General features: G+C 44.1%; 1 protein-coding gene across 10 annotated transcripts in view; it reads right to left on the reverse strand.

Annotated features, from left to right (window-relative positions):
• Positions 1-22,969, reverse strand: part of si:dkeyp-72e1.9 (syntaxin-binding protein 4) — a 47,493-nt gene that overhangs the window by 4,332 nt on the left and 20,192 nt on the right. For 6 of the 10 annotated variants that reach the window (XR_006957362.1, XM_047037677.1, XM_047037674.1 and 3 more), the window contains 12 exons: positions 21,608-21,681; positions 17,360-17,455; positions 14,679-14,748; positions 14,488-14,562; positions 10,239-10,396; positions 8,618-8,741; positions 8,333-8,474; positions 4,897-5,003; positions 4,560-4,701; positions 4,291-4,363; positions 1,387-1,478; positions 31-127 (listed from right to left, as the gene is read on the reverse strand). Coding sequence is in view for 9 of the 10 variants with exons in the window: in XM_047037674.1 (XP_046893630.1) it covers positions 31-127; positions 1,387-1,478; positions 4,291-4,363; positions 4,560-4,701; positions 4,897-5,003; positions 8,333-8,474; positions 8,618-8,741; positions 10,239-10,396; positions 14,488-14,562; positions 14,679-14,748; positions 17,360-17,455; positions 21,608-21,681 (1,250 nt within the window). In the remaining variant the exon portion in view is untranslated. The remainder of the gene's footprint in view (positions 1-30; positions 128-1,386; positions 1,479-4,290; positions 4,364-4,559; positions 4,702-4,896; positions 5,004-8,332; positions 8,475-8,617; positions 8,742-10,238; positions 10,397-14,487; positions 14,563-14,678; positions 14,749-17,359; positions 17,456-21,607; positions 21,682-22,969) is intronic. The other 4 variants (XM_047037681.1, XM_047037679.1, XM_047037682.1 and 1 more) reach the window with 1 other exon arrangement.

The following is a 22,969-nucleotide window of genomic DNA, read 5'->3' on the forward strand; positions in this document are numbered from 1 at the left end:
GCCAGGAGGCATTGGTGAGGTGAAGTGTACCTCCGTAGGACACGGTGCCCTGGGGGTCTGTGGTCAGACTCTGCCTCAGTCTCCTCTTCGTCTCATCTGTGATGTCCAGGCCCAGGTAGGACAGTGCCTGTCCCAGTACAGAGAGGGGAGAGAGAGAGAGTGAGGGAGAGAGTGAGGGGAGAGATAGAGGGGGAGAGAGATAGAGGGGGAGAGAGAGAGAGAGAGAGAGAGAGAGAGAGAGGGGAGGGGGAGGAAAGAGAGGGAGAGAGAAATTGAGGCTGCGGGGATAACTTGAGGAGGACTTGAAGAGATAAAAGAGAATTCTTCAGGTTGGTACATCTAGTCTGTATATGTTCGAACTCCTGAGGTACAATGACCACAAGAGGGCAGTGCAACAACACCATTCACCTGTCACCGGACAAACTCACCACATAGCTGCTAATCTTTACAACCATCTGCACACACACACACACACACACACCCATACCTACACACCCACCTGGTATTCTATTAATATCAGCAGTGTAGAAAGTACACTAAGTAGCACACACAATCCCCTCTCTGCCACAGTATATGCTGATGTGATGCAAAGGCCCATGTGTGTTTTATATGTCGAATGTTTAGGGACATTTTTGACCTCTACACAACCCCTCTGTTTCTCTATCTCTTTTCTGTGTTTCCCATTCCCTGTCATTCCATCCCTATCCATGGTTTCTTCCCTGCAATGCATGGGCTTCAGAAGTAAACCACCAATAAACAACGTTTAACTCAATTGTACTTTTGACAGTAATCATTTCAGATCTGTGTCAGGCATACTGTTCTTCAATGGGTAATCTCTCAAACTGTACGTCAATCCTCTCATGAAAGCAAAGCTCTCTCTCTCTCTGCATGTTTGGTAGCAAGTGGACAAATATAGATGGCATTGTGTCTGTGGGCAACATTAAAGTGCTCTCTTTCTCTCTCTGTCTCTCCTCCACCGTAATCCTATTAATGAATGGGTAGATTAGGGTCAACCACAGACTGAGCGGGATTGGGAGTAGATTAAAATCACTGCTAAACAACTGCACCAGGACAAAAAACAAATATACAAGAGAGGAAGAAAGGAGAAAAGATTGGAGTTGCGCAGAGAGAGTGTACCCCTGTAGCACCCCTGTAGGGGAGATGGTCAGAGCTGGATTAACACCTTGATGTAATTCACCAGAAGGTGTCATTACGGAAATGGTTAATCTGATCGAGTCGAGGGCACAAGGTCGGAAGTTAAAACAAAGTCAAATGCTTCCACAAACAGACAGACAGACAGATACATATAGCCAGTACACTGACTGACAGACACATCCACTAGCAGGGAGCCAAGTAGACAGACATCCAGGTAAAACGGGCACTCACCAGATCAAGTTTTTCCGATCTGAGCCGTATATGGGGGTCCAGGGTGATCTTGGGCTTGGTTCCTGATGCTGCTCTCAGGGTGGGGGCTGAGCCTTCGGGAGCAGGAGACACACGCAAACAAGCAAATACCGTGAGCATGTGTATTCAGCAACTTCATGCTGGGTGCTACATTGCATCGGAACATATGCTGGAGGAGGAACCTGGACCAAGGTTAGGATGTGTAGGCAGAGACAATACTGTATGTTAGGGTAGGTACTACAGGCGGAGATATATATATACATATGTGTGAGGACATTAGAAGTGTTCAGGTACTGAATCATTCACTAAACCCGTTGCAAATGAAGTTGTTATTGTTGGAGAGGGAGTGGACCAGTCACATGAGGAGAGAACCCATAGAAAGATAGGCATACTTCTGAAGGGAGGGTGAGCGAGGATGGAGAGAGCTATACACAGTACAAAACACAAAGGGGTAGAAAGAGAGATTAGGAGAGAAAGAGGCAGAGGGAGAAGAGGAGAGAGGGAGATGAAAAGAGGTGAAGTTCTCTGTCCAGAATGGTGTGTTTGTGTGAGTGTATGTGTGCGCGTGTGTGTGAGTGTGCTACTCCAAGGGCGGGGCGACCCCCTGCTGGTGCGAGTGTGAGATGATTGCTTCCCCCCCTCCCTTGCTTCCCATGCCCCACCTACGGATTTAAACTGCCTCCCCAGCGACAGAGATGATTGACAGGCCAGCTTCCGTGACAACAGCTGAGGAGCGGTTCAGAGGAACGTTAAGCTTAGGACGCGCAGACGCCATCAACACCACCACTCCTTTCCCGCTGTCCTTGCTACCCACCACCTCTCTCCTGCGGGGCCCTCAATCTTTTTCTACCCACCCTGCCCCATCCCTCTCTCTTTTCTGTAGCCACAGGTCGGACGCCCAACAAGTTTGTGTTTTGGTGTATTAAACAGGTGCCATGCTGCCGCCAGGGTTCTCAGTATCCTCTCCTCTGGTCTCTCCTCTCATCTCCTCCGCCCCTCCTCATCTGCCCAACCCAGATAATCTCCTGACCAAATGGATATTCTCTCTGCATCATCCTCTTCCAAGACCAGACCCCCTGTCCTTCCCTGTCCTGTCCCTTGCCCTATCTGTCGGTACAATCCAGGAGAGAACTGTGTGTGTTTGTGTGTGTGATAATAATATCCTACGAGGGAAATACCACGATAGCACAAGCTTTAATCCGGTCACATGCATTTACCAGACGGAGATAAAGATCAACAAGGTTTGTTAGAGTTCGCCTGACTACTGGTTGTACAATTAAGTAGCATTTTTACAACCACATAACAAGCTGTCTGACATATGACTTTTTGATGTGATGCTAACCTACAGTTTATGCCAGTTTAATCAGCTCATGGGACTGGGATACTTGTTTGTCAAAGAAAAATCACAAAAATGAACCCTGCATATCTACGCTTTCTTCATCACACCTACAGTAACATCTGTCACCAAAGGCAACCGCCTCCCAACCGCCCCCATTTTAGCCAATCCGAGTTTTGTAGTGGTATCAGGAAGTGACCTTGAGTGATTTAATCCAGGAGAATAGGATTATGGTGTGTCTGGTCACTGGTGTGTGAGATGGGTTGAGGAGGATGTAGACAGAGCCTAAAGTCCTGAGAGCTGGAAGGTTCTCAGTAGTCCGTTCAGACGGGGATTCCACGAGCTTGGAGGTGTGGTGCCATGACCAGAACCAGCTAAACACAGGAGGCTGGTGACAGATAAATTCAATCTGCCGTAGCAGGTTCAAACTGGTTTAAATGTCAGGTTTACTTCCTCTCCCATCTGGATTAACTGATTCCCCTGGAATGCCCTTGACGTCCACTGACCCCCTCCATTCTCGCTCTGAGCATGCATACACACACACACACACACACACACACACAAGGTTCCCCTGTAGGGTGCATTACTTAATGACATACAGCCCATCACTGTACATGGCCTTACGCTGCCTGTTACATCACAGCTGTACAGCATGAACTATTCCTCAGGGTGCTCTTTTTATTCAGACGTAGACATGTTTACATATTTGTAATTGCTAGAGTCTACTGCTATTTGTAAGTGCTTGTCAAATGTATATTTTTAACAAAATAAAAATAACATCCAAAAGCAGTGTACCCCTGGGAGAAGACACCAATAATTCGATTTTTGCAACTGGTTACCATGACAACTCGATGCAAACTCGTTTTCAGGATGAATAAAATGAAGGAAGGAAGGAACCTGACATCTGGGAGAAAACAACAACATCCATATCCATGATTAAAAATGTTTTCATTTTTTTTCCAAAAACAACCATTCTGTTCATGGTGTGTCTCTCCACACCACAACACACACTAACCACACGCTCACACTGGCACTCACGCACACAAAAGATAACACGGAAAAGCCTGCGGTTCATGTTCAGTTCTCTACTATTGAGAGTGGAAATGTGACGTCTCTAACACCTCCGTCTCCCCTGGCCCCTGGGCCCCCCACTGTGCTCCTGATGCAGCCTGGAGCTCTGATTAAACTCCAACAACTCTCTTCCCCTCTAATCCCCAATCCCAAAAAGAGAGAATATTATCCCATTTTTTTTTTAAAGTTCACCTCGGTTCATTTACCACGGGTTACAACACCAATCCCTTCCTTGTGAGCAACTGTACGATTGCTGGAGGGCTAGTCTCTCACACCAACAGTCTGAAGCGGTACTCTGTGTCTGTCTGTTCTCTTCTGTATGACCTCTAACAGTTCACTGTACACTCTCCTGAGTTCCATCCTCAACCCTGTGTTGTTAGCGGGAAATGGGGCAGGGCTGGCAGTCGGGCATCTGAGAAGGGGAGGACGGGGAGGAGAGGTGTTGAGTCCGACAGCGGGGCAACAGAGGAGTTGTGTACCTGAAATGTGGATGTCTGGAGGGCAGATGTCAGGGGAGGGCGAAGGCACTGGGGCAGTCTCCTCTGTCCGGATCTAGAGAGAGAGAGAGGGAGTGAGGGAGGGAGGGGGGAGAAGGAGGTTTGAACAAAACTTCTTACAATTTCTTGGCAGTGGAGTAAAAAGATGGAGAGAGAGAGAGAGAGAGAGAGAGAGACAAGAGAAAGTAAGATAAAAAAAAATAAAGGGACATGTGGGGAAAAAAAACTGGGAGAGTTAGGGAGAAACTGACCTCTGGTGACCTGACGTGGACTTTTAAGCGTCCAGAGGTGAAGCCATTGCCCACGCCTCTCTGGACTCCGTTGTGTAGAGATGTGCTGCTGGGGAGCGGGCCTTTACCTGGGATGAAGGCTATCTCCACCACCGCCTCCTGACTGAAGACGCACGCACACACACGCACACATACACACATACACACACACACACACACACACACACACACACAAGCACAAAGACTTCAGCCTCTTGATCATCTTAAGAAAGAGACACAACAACTACACTGATGGAAAATGAATGTTCTGGATGTATTTAGTGTCATCTCGTTCTTTTCACAAGCAGACATGGCTCACCTGAACTTGACCTTGTTGAGCAATGTCTTGGCCTCCTCATGGGTCACACCTATCAAAGACTCCTTGTTGATGGCAATCAGCTGATCTCCAGGTCTCAGACGGCCATCCTGCACAATAAAGGAAGAACAAGGCCTGAGCAAATGATGCACGATGAGCCAAACTAGACCAGACGAATCAAGTCCTGCTCTACATGAGAGCATACTGCATTATTATAAAAAAATAATGCAGGTTTCTGGAACATATTTACACAAGCTAACATTCGCTGGCCGAAATTACAACTATAAAATGGTTTTGACACCTGTGTGTGTGTGTGTGTGTGTCGTTTTACATTTCAAATCTAACCCCCTGGATTTATCCAATCAGCTACTCAGATGCAGCTTGATCAGAGAGAGATTAGGGATTAATAGTTGGGAAGGTTGTAGGTGTTCTTATAAATACACAATTCTCTTTCTGTGTCAGGTCCCAAGCAGGACTAAAACACAGAGCGCTGACACTTAGAAAATAAGTGTTAGGGGAAGGATTCCTTCCCTGCTAAACTTGAATACACTGACAGTGAGAGGGGGCATGTGATAAATGTCCTGTGAAACTACAGTACACTGAGAACCAATGCTGATAAAATAGTTGGCTGTGGTACGTATGCTTTTGGCTTGTCAAAAATAGGCCATCTAGGAAAAGCTTGTCCAGACTGGTTTGTTTTCACCTAGATATCAGTGGTGCAATAAATGCCTGACTTGCTAGGTCAACTCTATCCTAAACGCAATCAAAAAAGTAACATGTTCGAGGGACAACAGATTTTGTGCACAAAGAGAGGGAAAAAAGTCAACATAAAACTGTGTCAGAGAGACTCTGATCCCTGCACATCCAATTAAATCCCTTTGGAGTATATATATGACACTAAGGATTAAGATTCAGGATGGGAATGGGCAGGCTGCTTCCATATAAACAAGGGAGAGCGTGTGTTCATGCTTGTCACACGAGAACTTGGTATTAGCGGAGATGAGAGACTCCATATGAGGTCTCTCAAGTTGGCAGTCGCACATTTAAAGCTACATTTTCCTGCTGAAGCCGAGCAGTGTTATTTATCAATCTTGGATTTTGGCGATGACGACAAAGGGGCGGATCATTCACAAACTGCAGTAGGGTTAGCTTGGAGCTTGTTATCCTGTTGTTTTGATGGGAGTATACGAGATAATACCTTGTAGCCCTTTAATCTGTTCACTTTAAAATATGGACTGATAAGCATACTTGTTTTACAGTACATCGGTCGCTTTTGGAATTTTAGTTCCCCAAATGTTATCATAAAATCCTCATACCCAAATCCCATACTTTGCAGTTTCTCTATATTTGGGAAAAAAAGTATTCAGCCCTTATCACAGTGATACTGATCAGTGTGCTGACATCTAGCTAGCTGAGAGTGATAAAGCAGATAGTAGGATAGTCCTGCTGGCTGGAACACACCACTGATACCACTGCATCCTGACTGTTTTACTGGCCGCCTGCATGAAACATGAATCATGTCATGGGTGTCTTTGTCTTTTCAGCATGGTTTCACGGCAGGAGAGATGTTTGGACAAAACCCAGAGCCCCTCATTTCATCCCCCCTCGTCCCTCTTTCTCTTCTCCCCCCCCCCCCCTCCTTCAGAGTCGTGTTTGTAGACTCCAGTGTGTGGGGTGGACGGTGAGGGAAAGGATTTCGGATGACAAAGACAATCCCCGCCTCCCGGGAGTCCCCCTTCCTGTACCTGCCATCACCCCTTTCCTTCAGGTTAGTGTTTGTGGGCTGACAGAGCACGCCAGCTGGGCTAGGAGAGGTGAGGGGGTGGACGGATGGAAATGGAGAGGGGTGGGGGGTTGGGTACGGGGAAGGGTAATGCCCTCAGCAGAGTCCTAGAGGGCTGACCTTCATCGTGTGCCTTTGTGTCTGTGCTGGCCGGGGACACTGGGGACCGAGGCACCTCCGCAGCAGGGCTGCTGGGGCAGCAGTCTGTAGCCTTTATCCCTCTACCCCTTCTCTCTTATTCTCTCTCTCTTATTCTCTCTCTCCTATACTCTCTCTCTCTTATACTCTCTCTCACCTATACTCTCTCTCTCTTTTACTCTCTCTCACCTATACTCTCTCTCTCTTATACTCTCTCTCACCTATACTCTCTCTCTCTTTTACTCTCTCTCACCTATACTCTCTCTCTCCTATACTCTCTCTCTCTTATACTCTCTCTCACCTATACTCTCTCTCTCCTATACTCTCTCTCTCTTATACTCTCTCTCACCTAATACTCTCTCTCTTATTGCTCAAGGACATCCTCTTGGCATGAAGACAACAACAACAACAACCAAATAAAACTCCACCATATAGCACTATACTTAACCCCTTTTCAACTCCTAATCCCTGTTTAACCTTAGAACCAATCCTGGCCATGCACACTCCACTACTACTTCGTTTCTACCCCAACCTATGGATCCAAATCCCTGGGGATTTTTTACGAGGTGTCTGGCCTGCTATGCCTTCATGAGTTGATGGGGTTATGGAAAAAGCCCAAAAGTCGGATTAACCAAACACCGACTCGGCAACTAGTCCATCCTTCCACAGCCAGGAACCCAACACGCTCAGCCGAACTCCGTCTATGAGACAACTGACTAACTCCTTTTCTTTACTGTAACTCATTTACATTTTTATCCAGGGAGACGGTGAACATATGAGCGTGACAGCGTGAGAAGGGTTGGAGAAATATTTGTTTGATGACTGTAGTCGTAGGTGATTAAGGGGTGATCAATGAATTGCAATAAGCAATTTGATGAATGAGTATTTCACTGGGATGTGTGTGTGTGTGTTACATTACAAAGCAATTGACAATCATTTTTGAGACATGGTATATGTTTTATATTCGAGAACGCCAAATTGGAACTGTTGTTAACTGTACAATGACTGGTCTGTCACATACAGAGTTATTATATTTACTGTCTGATAAATGTTTTATAGAGCTTTTAGGGAATAACATTATCATCTACAGCATGTCTTTGACTGTGGTAAGAAAAGAAGAAGCCAACAATTATTCAATGAACTGATTCATTTACGCAATTGCTATAAATGTTAAAGCATAAAGTAAATCCCAGAAAATGTACATTGATTTTTGACCAAGTAACATTGTGACTGGGGCTGAATGAAGCTAGAACTCTTTGCATGTGCTACTGCCCATGAACTGTTAAAGACGCATCCTTCCAATCAAGCTTACCCAGTAGGTGGAAGTTAGTTGTGTCGTGTTACTAATTAATCCAGATCAGATCTCACAAATAAAGTAAACCAAGGGCAATGAGCTCCAATGTGGCGATTAGGCTCTTAATCGTGAGCTTTCCCTCCCTCCCTCCCTCCCTCCCTCCCTCCCTCCCTCCCTCCCTCCCTCCCTCCCTCCCTCCCTCCCTCCCTCCCTCCCTCCCTCACCTTGTGACAGTCCCCTCCTGACAGGACCTCCTGGATGAAGACAGCGGGGCCGTCGGGTCTGTTGGAGCCTCCTCCGATGGCGATGCCCAGGCTGCTGGACCGAGACACCGAGATCAACTGGATCACCCCCTCGCCCGGGTGACTGGTCGAAGGAAACCCACACAGACAGAGGCACACGTAGGCCTTCATTAAGTATTCCGCTTGAGAAGCGGCGCGCACGTTTGAACTCAAACAGACTGTGTGTTTTTTCGGAGGCAGAAGGCCGTGCTCGCAGGCACTCCGTACCTGAGAGAACGCATTAGAGGGCCGGTGTTGTTGTACATGCTCTGGGACCCTGCAGGACTAAGCGGCAGGGGACTCTGGGAACGGGACGAGGACCCAGACGATGTGCTGTCCAGGTATCTGCCAGCTTTTTCATCGAGGACAGAGAGAGGAATTATTCAGAGACGGGCTTCACTCCTTTAAGCCTTTCTATGAATCAATTGCATCCAATGATATTTCATTTGTGTGGCCCATTTTACAAGCAATGTCAAATAGGGCTGCATGTGCCCATATTACTTCACCTAAACCAACATAAAACCCAAAAAGATACTTTCTGGTCTCTAAGTCAAGGAATATGGTTGGACTGCACCTAGAGCTGTACATCCCTCAGTTAGAGGGTACGTCACAAACGTCTATAGTGGCATCCTTTCTTCCTTTCCTCTCCATCCTCTGCACACTTCTGAACACAAGTGGTATGAAAGGACCAGGGGAGGATCCTCCACTTTCACTTATCGTCTTCCTCCAACGTGTCGGTAGAGGAAAAGGTGACGAGGACAGAAGGAAGCCACTTGAGACTGTTGAGATGCACCCCGTCAGTGCCCAAGGTGGCAGATTCGAAACGCTCCCACAGGGACAGGGTCGGCTAGCTCCACCAGGGGGCAGTCGGATTAGGTCGTGGATGAAGCATGAGAGGTCCCCTCTGTTTCTGCACAGCTACAGATATCCTATTAAACAGTCTTGGAGGGGAATTTTTCACAGAGACCATTTCACGCACCAACTGCCCCGCTTGGATACAGAAACACATTCCCTGACAAGTGTTTAGTAAGCTTGATCTGCTCTAAGCACTAAATAATACCCAACTTGCTGACCAGGAAGGAGGGGGGTACTAGAGGAGCATAAAATCCCAGATGAAACGAACATGAGTTTTGATACAGAAATGTTGCTTCTAGAAGGGGACACCTGACTGTTTTAGGTTGACAACGATACCTAGGAAAAAATACTGAAGGCATGAAGGAAGGGATTCAAAAATATACACTGCTCATGACAGTTGGTAACTGATGAACGATAACATAATCAAAATCAATAAAGAGAGATTACCATTGCTGTTTCTCGAGATTTAAGAAAATTAAATCAAGGATGGGTTTTGCTGATACAGACGAAAAGTGCATTTTAAAGGTTGGGCGTGCTTCACCCTAAACATGCTGTTTCGTTCCATCATTTGGATTCTCTTGTGAAAAGAGAACACTGCTTCTCTAAGCGCTCGCGTGCACTCCAACCCCCATTTATAGACAAGTTTGCCCAGACTGGACAAGCTCCCCCAGCAGAAACAGATGTTTGCAATTGCATAATGCACAAGTTCACTGTCATAAGCTATTTACAAAGGCCCCACTTATTCTCCATACCGAACAGAACACACACATGCCATAGACACACACTAATGTGGAAAGATTACAACATTTTCCCCAAAATGGTTATGGTCATTTCCGCTACACAAACAGGTCTTTCTGTAGGCAGAGCTGCTGCTGTGTTTGCAAGTGGTTTGGCAAAAGCGGCTGAAATGATAAAGCGCTGCTCGATGAAAGGACAGTACTGATGAGGGTTAAACTGAATTGTTAGCTGAGGTGGAGACGAGTGAGGGTCATACCACGTTGTACTTCTGGAAGAGATGGATCGTACCATCTGGACTTGGGGGAGGAGGAGGGGGTAGGAGTGTGTGTTATACCCTGCTGAATAGGAGAGTTGCGCGTTGACCCTGTGCTGCTATTGGATCCATACTTCTCCAGCAGCTCTGCAAATTCTCTCCTTAAGAAAAAAAGGGCAAAAAAGAAGAAATCATTACCACAGGAGCGCATAAGGTAACTGAGGTATGCTTTCACACAAGGCCTGGGATGAAATAATATGCATTCATAGTTCAGACAAAAACACACACACACTCTGACATACATTCTAAGCACATATACGTGCATAAAGCAGGCTTTCAACCAAATATACTCATTGGTATTCAATGGTACCTTTGAGCAAATACAGACAATGATAGGTGTGTTCCAAATGGGCGCTTGCATATTGATTCACAGACAACAGGATCAATCAGAGCAATAGATCACCTTCCGGTCATATTATGTAATGTAATTATTTGTTTAGCACACACTTTATCCAAAGCCAGGTACAGGAGGGATTTAAACATTGGTCAAATGCTCTGTCACTGACCAATACATACAGTACAAGTCAAAAAGTGTGTATGTGTGTAAGTGTATGTGTGTGTGTGTATCTGTATGTGTGCGTGTGTATCTGTGTTTGTGTAAATGTTTGGACACATTTTCCGATGTGTCCAAACTTTTGACTGGTACTGTACATCCCAATATTATGTATTATTCATCATGTGGTATTCATTATTACTCCCATCGCACATTACATGAACCATAGTATTCGCTACATATCCAAGAACAATCCATGAACAACAGTGAAGCTCAACTTTTGTCTAAAGGAGAGATGCTAGTATTATCAGAGGAGGGAGACAGACTGTGAGGCTGTGAGATCTGTCTGGTTAATCAGGATAACCAGCCACTTTCACACTCTCTGAATACCTCTCAGCAACATTGCCTGGTTTAAAACCTTCAGGCGACTGCATAACACCACAATGGATTCATCTTAACTCAATGACATTGCATATTGCATGACAACAATTATAATGTGGGTGCTAATTCCATTAGGGGTTAGAGAACATCCACTGATTGGTGAAGTTCATGGAACACTCAAAATAACCAATAAAAATCGAGTTGCCAACAAAGGCTCAAACTCAAGCCGATGACACAGGAAATGAGAGATGCGTATTTTTTCACTCAGTACAAAATGACAATAATCTTTTCCTGGCATTCCCTTGATGTGTTTACGACCTTGGGAGAGAGTATCTCCTGTCTAGACACCCACAGGTTGACCCCAGGTACCGTTATGTAAGAACATAAAGGAATGACAGAACATGGCTCATTTTCACCAGACAGCACTGTGTAATACTTTCAGTAGGCACCGTTTCATTCAAGGTTTTCACGAGTATTATTTTGTTCTTCATAATGTCACTATCTCTGTAACCCTGGGTATGTACAACATTACACAAATACCTCTACTGTAGCGATTAAGCGGTGCCGCATGTAGCATAGACCTTTCTGATCAGTTGAGAGGTGGGTGTTCAGGGCGAGGTAAAGGAGTAAGTGTTTGTCTTTGCTTTACCATCAGTACATCGGGACGTGACCTGAGTATCCATTGACCGTAGCTCCCTCCCTCCGTCTCTGTGTCCTTATTGGCCCTCTCTCTCTGTTTCTCCCCCTCACGCCCCCCCCCCCCCCCCCACACCTCCTTCACCCCCCCCTCCCCCCCTCCCAGACGGTTCTGACTCTCAGATGTGGGTCAGCAGTATCTTTCCTGCCTTGCCAGTCTAAAAAGAACTTCATCCTCTTTACGTCAAGGACAAGAACACCTTACTTCAGGTGTGACGGCGTGAAAACGATCTAATTGGGACGGGTGAGAGGGCATGGACCTACCTGACGCTAATGCTGGTCAAGCAATCCATTCTAAACCCACTTAATCGAACGGATTGGGAGGCTATGAGCATGTGGGACGGCTAGTCTCCCACATTGGAATGGTTGCTCTGGGAGAATCGGTGTCAGAGGTCAAACCGGGTCAAGTGGCAACGGGGCGTTAGGGACATGGAGTGAATCCCTAGCTCTTTAAGTATAGCGAAAAAGATCAAACAAATGGACCACACTGTTGTTATACAACCACAGTCCAGGGAGATACGTTTTTCTGGTCCCCAGCGTACCTGTGTATTACACTAGCTCCACCTTTATTATGGGCGGGCATCAGGCATCGCAGAGAGAGAGAGAGAGAGAGAGAGAGAGAGAGAGAGAGAGAGAGAGAGAGAGAGAGAGAGAGAAAGAGAGAGAGAGACGGGGGATACTGAGATTGAGGCATAATCCCTCCAGCCCCCTCCTTCCCCCCTTTCTCCCCCCTCCTCTCCTCCATACCCCCCCCCCCCTGCCCTGGCCTCTGTGTGGAAGAGTGCAGAGTGCAGATTAGAGCTGTGAGACGTACAGGCTCATCTCATCAGGAGCCACAGTCCCTGGCTTAGCCCTCCTGCCTGCCTGCCTCTACCCCTTAGTCTGCTCACATTCCCCTAGATACAGAGAGAGAGACAGAGAGACACAGAGAGACAGAGTAGGAGAGAGAGAGAGAGTAGGAGACAGAGAGAGAGAGAGAGAGAGAGAGAGAGAGAGAGAGAGAGAGAGAGAGAGAGAGAGAGAGAGAGAGAGAGAGAGAGAGAGAAGGAGACAGAGAGAGAGAGAGAAGGAGACAGAGAGAGACTCCTCCTTACTCATCTACTTATTACATGTTGTGGACTGAAATGCCAGCAATAGGATGTGTGACTGGGGGGTATCTAACTAATTACTACACGTCTATTTCTGTCTCCTTTACTGGGGTGATCCGACCTACCCACGTACCTCAGCCTCTTGTAATCTGGCTCCACTAAATGAGTTAATAACACGCCACATGCCACTATGGCGCGCGAACAGCCATCAAATGTTTCACTAAGTTATTGTCTCTCTTCTGTTGTACAGTAACTACAGACAAACATTTGTACTGACAGCAACCAACAACATGACTGAGAGATTGTAAGGAATCCTAATATATCACATAAGATCCCTTCCTAAGTCAAATATTGAAGAAGTCTCTAGCTTGGCCAATAGTAACCATATGCATGCCCAGACTCATATCTTTAAATATTACCATAGTGACACACAATACAAAAGCTTATTGTCTGGACTAAAGCAAGCCATGGCAGACTATCCCATTTTATGGCAGGTGTGAGTGAATGAGTGTTTCTCGTCACACCAACAATGTGACCTAGTTCTTTGCTTTCACTTTGTTTTCCCTTAGCATTCGTCTATCTGTGCAGCCGCCAAGCATCACGTTCAGATATGCAGCCATGGCTTTATGCTACATATAGAAACCTACGGGCCTGGAAGCTGTAACGATGTGTTACAGGTGTCGTCTGCATCGTTCAGCAGTGTCGCTTCCTTCCTCACTAGCAGAGACCAGCGCTGGATCTGAGGGTCCTCTGACTCATGCAAGGACCACCTCTCACAAACATCGCCTCAGCAGCTACGCCACAGAAAAGCTAGCGCGGGTGGCATTCACACTGAGGGATTAGTTTAACCAGTTACACAATTACACATGAGTAGAGTTTTATTATATATTATATATTTATTATTTTGTTTGTTTTTATTTTAACACACAGCATAAGCTTTTTTCTGACAAAATCATCCTAAAGACGAATTGTGCTTCATATCACATTATTAAAAGTCCCTTTCATGACTATGCCTTCAAAGGTTTAAAGGTCACTAGCAGCTTGTGATGACTGTGTTGCTTGTTTTTCCGCTAATGGTGTCTTGTTGCTAAGCATTGCTAACACAAGGAAAGGAAGTGCTGGAGGGGGTAAGGCCCCTATCTGCCCAAAAACCTGCCCAAAATGTACGCCATGTTTCCTAGGTCCCACTTTGAAGAGGAAGCCAAAATGTTCACAGGGGCTGGCCAACACGAGTGCCGATCTAGTTTACCAACAAAATTATTCATTTTGTCTATCAATAATAAATAAAAACGCCTTCTTTTTGATAATCACACATTGGAGTGAATGACAAGCGGGACAAAATGAAAAGGTTATTCCTTTTGTATCAACAGATGAGGATAGCAACTGAACTTTTGAATTGAACTTGTTAGTGGAGACAAATATTTGAAAACTTTGACAGAACTTCCGGCTTCCATGAACATACACAACCACATTTGTCTTGATTGAAGATTTAGATATCGAGTTTCAGAACTAGAGTGCTCAAATCACAACCTACTTTGCTTCTTCATCTCTAGCGATCAGAAGGCGCATGCGATTGGACGAGGACGCTGACCTCAGGATATCCACAGCACTGGTAAACACAAAACAAACACACACGCATATACTTTTTTACAATCTCATCGCCAAAATGCAGTGTATTTGGATCCTACAAGAAAGACAGTCTAACTTTCTTTAATGGAAACGTACCTTTCACTTGTGACTTGTATCAGACTATCTCCATTCACCTCCAAGATCTGATCCCCCGGTTGAAGGTTCCCTATGGGATGGCCACACAAGGTCAGGTGAGGTCAGATAAAGATATTACAGTGGGTCAAAGGTATTTAGTACATCAGATGTTGCTCTTAAGCATATGTGGACTAAACAACATAAGTGACCTTAGATGTAAAACCTTAAGAAGACAGCTCTACATGTTGGTCTACTTTATCTCAGTTAAGAGATCTTTCATACAGTAGGCTTCTCCTCTCTATTTTGGAACATAATACCCCACTCAACTGATCTGAGAACAAGCTAAATATTCTAATCCCCCATATTGGCAATTAGGTTTCTATCAGATAATAGCAGATGAAGTGGTGGTACACTTAAAGAGAGTGTGTGGTAAGACCATAAGCTCATAATTCCTAGTATTTGTAAACAAGTCGTCTAAACTGTGGAGAGAGACGTTGCCTTTGGCCTGTGAAGGACACTTCAACTCAAACGGAAATACACGTCTATTTTCACAGACATCCCTATCCCACTAAGGCTGTCTGAGGAGCGTGCATACATGTGTGTGTGCATCTGACAATGACCACATGTCCTTTGAATGGTTTGTTAACTAAAATACATATGCTAAACATGGTGTTGAAGGTCAAAACCACAGCCAAGATCTTTTCTTATCTAAACCTCCGAATGGACTGTCCCTACGCAACATTTCCGATGACATTTTTAGGAGCGCTGAAAGTAGGCCATGTTTTCAGGGTGTTTTATTAATGAATTCATGCCCTAGTGAGAGAAGCAATGTCTCATAAAATCGTCTCCTGCCACTCACAGCTTTTTGAACTTGACAGCCAGAGGAAATACTGTATATAGTCTACAGTATTTAGCCTACCCTAGTAGCGATGTACAGTTGATTCCAGGACACTGTGGGAGTGTGGGCACTGGGCTGTCCAATCTTGTAATACAGTGTTTGTATTATACTGTATATTTGGCTGTTTAGACAGTAGGAGGTGGAGCAGAGGTGAAAGAGGCTGACAGCAGCACGGACACGAGGCACTGCAGTTTGCTGCTGATGAAACCACAAAGACACCCATTCCCAGCTTTTGCTGGTTCTATTCCAGCCTCCTTTAGACAACACCTCAGAGTAGTTTAAATGTGACATATCCTTCGAGACCACGTAGCGTTTGCTGCTGCTTGCTCCATTCACGTCTGTAGGAAAAGACGTAAGCTACAGCATGGGCCAAATTAATCCAGCCTCCATACATACAGTATAATACAGCCATATTATAATAGCTCTAATCTCTCCTCTCCGAAGCAGTCCCCACAGTAATATATTCATGTTGGTTGGAAGTAATTAAAACCCCCACAGTACTGTACTGAACATCAAGTACAGTCTTATCAGACCCTGTAGTTGAATGTGTCTCCTGTAGGGCATGTTTAAAATGAAGCTCCAACATGCCTCGATTCAACTGCTGTATGGTTAGGTCTTGATGGTAGTATACACAAAAATAAAAAGATTTTGACACATTTTACATGCTTTTGTATCATGATTTAGAAGACAATGTAATTTAATTGAAACTATACCTGCCTATTTAGATTCACCACAACAAAAACTACCCTTGTTCACTACACAAACTGGATCCCAAACAGAATTTTACAGTCTCAAATGGGCTCATTAGGCTTGTGATAAACACAAGAGAGGAATATGTTATAACGGGAACAGCAGGGGCTGTATTTATATCTTTCCACCCAAAACAATCGATTGAATCACCAGACAACGGAATGTACACTCATTTTTATGTATCCAAATTCCAGGGACTGAATTGAGTGAGTGGAGAGAGGTATTTCTTCCCCAGAGGATGTCAAACAAGGGTCCCATACCATGCAAAGCCTGTCAAATTTACAGTCCACAAGGCAAGCATACTTGGAGCCGCAACATACTGTGGCACTCCACTGTGAGGCTGCAGCAGAGTATGAGACAGTAACTGGGGGGAGCAGCCAAATCCAGCCTGACACGGGCATTAGCATATACAGTGAGCTTTGGCATGCCACTTCTTAACCAAAAACACTAGGAGTTAGACAACTAAGGACATAATGCTACCAGCTGAATCTTATTGTGTTCTTTTTTATAATGATATAAAGTGTGTAAAGTGTACCTTTATTGTTTATGTGTTGGATTATAGTTGAAGTGGGTTTTGGAAGGTGCTGCATTTATAATTTGTGTAGGGCTGTTCAAGGGGATCTATGAAAATGGGTTAGGACTAGGAAAGCGGACCAAGGATATTACCTTGGTAACCCTACAAACTGTTTATTAGAGCACCTCATTACTTCTCCAATTAAACCATTCAAGGTTATAATTCGGGAGTGCAGGCCCAATTGGGCATTTCAGAAGCTCTCATCCACAATAATGAGATTGCTCATCTTTGTTCATTAGCGAAAGCTGTCCAAATCATGGGGTCAGAGCAATTTTATTAAACAAAGCTTGGTCTGGCAGATTTGGCAGAAATTGATCAGTGGTTGCCATCCCTACAATCCTTCACAGGAGGTCTCAAACCAAGAACCTCGTCCAAAAGGCACAAGATTATTTGATAATTTTGGAACATAACAGTACAACCAAAAGATTAGTGGACAGGCGTGCCCCCTACTGATTTTAACGTAGAAAATAACATACATACCATCAAGCGAAGCAAGGCCACCAGGTAATATCCTTTTGACATAGACGCCAAACTCTTCTCCTGTCTGCTCCTTCACTCCCCCGATGACTTTGATTCCTGATGGCAAACAAAACCAAAATATTTAGCTCTTGCATTCCTGTTGTAGTGTTGTTTGTAACTTCAGGAAGGTCAAATCATACACACCCTTGTGCTACAACAGTGACATATTTTCATGCCCTAATGGTAATACCATTAAACCTGAAAGGTTTTTTAAAAGGCTTGAGTCAGACCGCCCTATGTGCCTTCTCCAAGTTGTCTGAGTGATTACACCATCAATGATTTGATTAATTGTAATAATTCCATATTAATTATGATTAAGTGAATTTTCATCTTCATCTTTTAATGAGTACATTACGCAACCGAACCACCATACTAAAACAGTTCCCCTCAATGAATGTACAACTGCTATCATCAGCATTCTGTGAAAGTGGATGTGGAGTTCAAATAGCCCCTGCTACACCCCAGTGTAACACCAATATAACACACAACGCACACACTTTAACTAGAGAAGCCAAAGGGCTACTTAATCTGTACAGTGTTCAAGTTCTCATTCTCTCCTGATCATCAAACAAGATAAAAGAAGCCATAACCAGCTTATGTACTCACTGGTGAATAACTATGAGTCTTAATAAAGTGAGGATTTAAACAGGCTCGGGGAACAGAGCGGCTAATACTCAGCAGGGTACAGCTTGCACACTCATGAAGGAACAGGGCTCATAGGGCCCTACAGTCGTTTAGGCACCGGCTCCAGTTTTAGGTTAGATTAGATATATTTGTGAAGGAGGAGAACATGTGATGTTGAATAAGAGAGAGCGCACGGTGGTGTTTGTTTGCTGCTGTAGCACCCCAAAGACTTGACCTCCACCACGGAAATGTTCTTTGGTATCTGTGCCTTCCTACAGGGTTGAAAAGAATAGTTGTCACAGATGAGTAACGGCAGATGAATGAATATGCTTCCATGAACAATGACACACCGATACAACACACTCCTGTTGGGTTGCTCAACCTAAAGCTTATTAATCGTCGGATGAAGAAAGGATTGAGGTAGGTGAAGTCGAGGGTGCAATGAGCTGGGGTGGGGTTGGATTTTAAGCAGGCATCTTAGCAGGCACCTTTGGGCCAACCAGAGCCCCAGGAGGTCTATCCTGGTCCCAAGGGCATACACACACGATGCCCAGATCAGCAGCCCAGACCCCCTACTAGACGCTCTATCACCATGGCGACGGCTAATGAGACAAGGTCGGATGACGACGCTCGGCGAGTAGACAATCCGGAGCAGAAGGGTAACAGGGAGTTTGACTGTACTGTATGTTCTTGGCATGCACTAAATAATCACCACTGCAAAACTTTTGTGCTTCAATGTGGAAGTGATTTTAGAGTATGTTTAGAGTTAACTATAAGGTCCACAAAAGATTGAAGACATTGTTCACTTGGGCAATGTACACTTTTAAAGGTGCAATAGGTACGATTTCTTTCAAGTTTTGTCACCTGTAAACATGTTGTGCCAGCTAATGAGATCCTCTGAGAGATGCTTAGCAACACGGACAGCTCAATGCCAGTGGAATATCAATTTCTAATTTTGGAACGACCCGCTACTTTTCTACTAAGCTGGAGGAAAACACAGAAGTTCAGACACGAATCGGGGGCGCTGTTTCTCTCAATTTTTACCTGCTGCAGCTTTAAATAACACACATCCTGTTAAACTTGTTTTCCTTCTGCCATTTCAGACATCTTTCTGTGGTGCATATAGCTGGGTAGAATATTCCCTCTGCCTTAAAAATACATTTTCTTTGACTGTGAACATATCCAAACATGCCAGAGCAGTTGTAGAACATGCACCAAGCACAATGTCGATTTCCCTGGTCTAGGATCGGGTAGAGAGAGTCCTCTCGCTAGGATTATGGTGCTTGAATTAAGTTGTGTCAGACTGGAATGAATGCTAATTATGACAACATAAATGTATGCCAATGACTAAGAGAGATGGCACAAAGCATACTAGGGGTCAGAAGAAAGGAATTGATGAAGAGATAGCATCAGGCTAGGATGCTGATGTAGGTAATATGGAATGCAATTTATGTAATGATTTTCATATTGCACATTATTTACAGTTTGCTGCCTGATTTACAGATAAACAATTTTATTTCAACAGTGGCCATATCTACTGTACTTCTGGTAGGAGTCTATATAAATCACCCATTAAGTCGATTCACAGCAGTCATTAACAGGACATTCACAGTACAAATGTCCATTTGTTGTTCTTGTAGGCTTGAACACAACGACCAGACCCCAGCATATTCAGTCTCATTTATCTAGTAGAAAAGGACCTCTTTAGCTTCAGGCTGCTCTGCTGTTACCAGGCAGACAATATGTTAGCACTAATTGGGTTCTGAGCGAGAGGGGGCATGTTAATTATCTGGTATCTTTGGTGAGTTCCTCCCCTCTTTCCACAGGCTACTTTCTGAGGACAGCAGTATGATAGCAGCTTCTGGAACCACTAGCCCAAAGCACTGTCCGTCTCCAGCTAAGCACAGTCATTCTTTTAATGTATTCACTAAGGATATCAGAAGACTCCAGAGATGTGTTTTTTGTTACTGCAAGAAAAATGGAATTCTGGATCATTATTCCATGCTCACACAGAGTCAAGGGCATTTATTCCTCGTAAGGATAGAATGCAATTCAGGAGATGAAACAGTTTGCAGAGTCCTTGCAAAGATCATAGAACTCAAACTGATTTTAAAAAGTATCTACTGAAATATTGTTGATACATAACGCCCATGATTTATTAAAAAAGAACATTTTGTACATGTAACTCTGAACCATATTTGCTGTGTGGACTATGCTTTGACACTAAACTTTAGTTTATTGCTTCTTTAAATAATTCAAACTGGGCTGGCTGTTGAAGTGAGAATAGGATACCCAAACAGAGATTATTCTGGAAAATACACATACTCCCCTCCCACACACTGAATTGGGTGACAGAATGCTACAACAATGAGATTAGTGAGCATTGCCTTGTACGCAGAGGTAGCAAAGCCGCATGAATGTAGTGTAAAACCTGTGTGTTACTGAGAGATGCATCTATTTTAGTTCTACAAAACAAAATACATTGACTATGGTCTTTTATTTAGAAGATGACTGGTTGAGACTGACCTGTGCTTCTGGGTATATTTTATAGCATCGAACCTGGATGGACTTCCAGTAGAACAGATTTTATATTCTGACTAAGATTCTGACTCAAAAACACACACACACACATCAATGCCATAAGCTTTTTTCCAAGGAAGTAACACATTTCTACCATGATGTTCTGCATGTGCAGTAAAATCTAGCCCTTCTTTTCACTATGACAGTAAATTGAGAAGGAACAGATTTCCGTACAAGCTTTGTGACGCAGCTTAAAACTGTATGGTTAGCCGGTGAATTAGGTACAATGTGCCCAGGTTGGCATGAGTATGTGGCTTCTTCATGCTACCCCTGCGTTACCTTGTATGCAGTCCTATGAATAATATGTGTACTTATGTGTGGTTGTACATGTGCAACATGTCTACATGTGTCATCTGTGTGTTTGAGTAAAGTCATAATAGTGTGTAAGAGTTTCTGGGGTGACCAGAGGACTACAGAACAGTCCGCTGTGTGAAATTATCTCAGCTTGAGCTCAGGGGTTGCAGCTCTACCACATGGCCCTTCTCCCTCACACACACACACACACACACACACACACACACACACACACACACACACACACACACACAGACACATGCATGTTGCCAACTGCACAAATCAACATGTGACAGAGAGCTGCTTATTTGTAAAGACTTAGAAACAAGTCTTTACCAATGCTACCCATTCTTTTGATTGCCATCCCACATAATAAACCCACCAGCAGACAAAAGTGAACAGTAGTCTATTCAATGTAGTGCGATCCTACATGTTCACTTTGCAAACCTCCTTGTGTAAGTGGTCTAGCTAGCAGATGTAACTGTGGATACACCAAAAGAACGATGGAGTTGAAATCTTTCCAAATCAGACATTTTTATAATAATAATTATTAGCGCATTGATTTATAATTAATTGATTTCCCCATGCAAAATATTTAATATAATCTCTTCTGGTTAACCTTTTAGTATGTTTTGCCATTAGGTGTACATCCATCTTTAATTGTCTCCCAAATGGAAATTGAAAACAGAATAATACAAGGAGTAGACTTACCCAGACCATTCTCACAATCCTTAAATTCAATGGAATGCACAGCACGATCTACTCCATATGGACCCATTAGTGTCCTGTGGGGTAAGGGAAGGAGAGGTAGACATGGTAAGAAGGGGAGAGGGATGGGGGAGGATATTGGAGAGTGTCACAGAAAGAAGAGTTGATCACAAACATCACATTCTGAAGTAGTGTCCAATTACCTCCCACCCCCCTCCTCCCCCAAAAGGATTCCCCTACATTATGTCTACATAAATATTTCGAATAAATGACTACAATTATTACACAACAGGACGAGTACCTCAGGGACATCATAAAAGATCACATAGTCAAATGTATTCATACAATTCTCTGGGAATCCTGAGGGATCCCTCTGAGGATGCTGGCCCACAGCATCATTAGGATGGTTTTAACATGGTGTTGGTTGGGCCAGTGTGCATCCCCCACCTCCCCTGGTTTCTCTGTGGTCAGCAGTTTTGAACCATCAGATTAGCTGTGTGGAACCAACACAAAGGACTCGACCGGGATCCCGTGCAAAAATGGCCCGTAACCTTGGCTTCCCCATTTAAACATGGCAAGAAATCGTCAGGATGTGAGCTATCCATTGAGCATTGGACTTTAGATTCTGATTTAGCCCCTGGGGTAGGATATGTATCAATATTTAAGAGTGAGTGGCTCAGATAGGTCAATTTAACAAGGTCAATATGTCTCCCATCACTGAAATACATAAAGGTCTGGTTAAGGCATCAGCAATGGTAAGCAAAGCTGCATTATGTAAACATTATACATGTTAAGTATATAGTAAATACGAAGGTTTAACAAAAAAGCAGTTTATTAAATGTTGTAAATCATCTCATTCTCATTTGAAGTAGCATGAATTGTAAATGCATAGTCAATTAAAGCAAATAAAATCTATATTTATCCTTGGATCAACCCAAATCCTACAGCTGTGTTAAGACAACCCAGATGTCACCCGCCGACAGAACCCAAACACTCAATTTTCTTCATTTAGTCAGTAAAGATTGGCACCAGCACTGTAAACACAGCCAAAGCTGTCTATTCAATCAACCATTTTAAAGATTTCTGGTTAAGCCTAAAAGCCAGTTTGCTCTCTGGATTGGTTTTAGGGTATGTAGGTTTACCAGTGGCTAGAAATTGGTGGGATACAGTCTTTGAAGTGAAGGAATGTCAAAGTTAAAGCTTATTTCCCCGCACCCCTATACAAAGAAGGTAGATTTTTGTTGTTTTAGAAGAAACATAATGGTACAGTGGTAACAATGTCTTTTTTTAAGACCTTAGAGCACATCCTATGGATGTGCGTAGGCTTCAAGAGACACTGGGAAAGCAATAGGTAACTACAAACAG

This window comes from Hypomesus transpacificus, chromosome 17 (assembly GCF_021917145.1).
Source record: "Hypomesus transpacificus isolate Combined female chromosome 17, fHypTra1, whole genome shotgun sequence".
Taxonomy (NCBI): Eukaryota; Metazoa; Chordata; class Actinopteri; order Osmeriformes; family Osmeridae; genus Hypomesus; species Hypomesus transpacificus.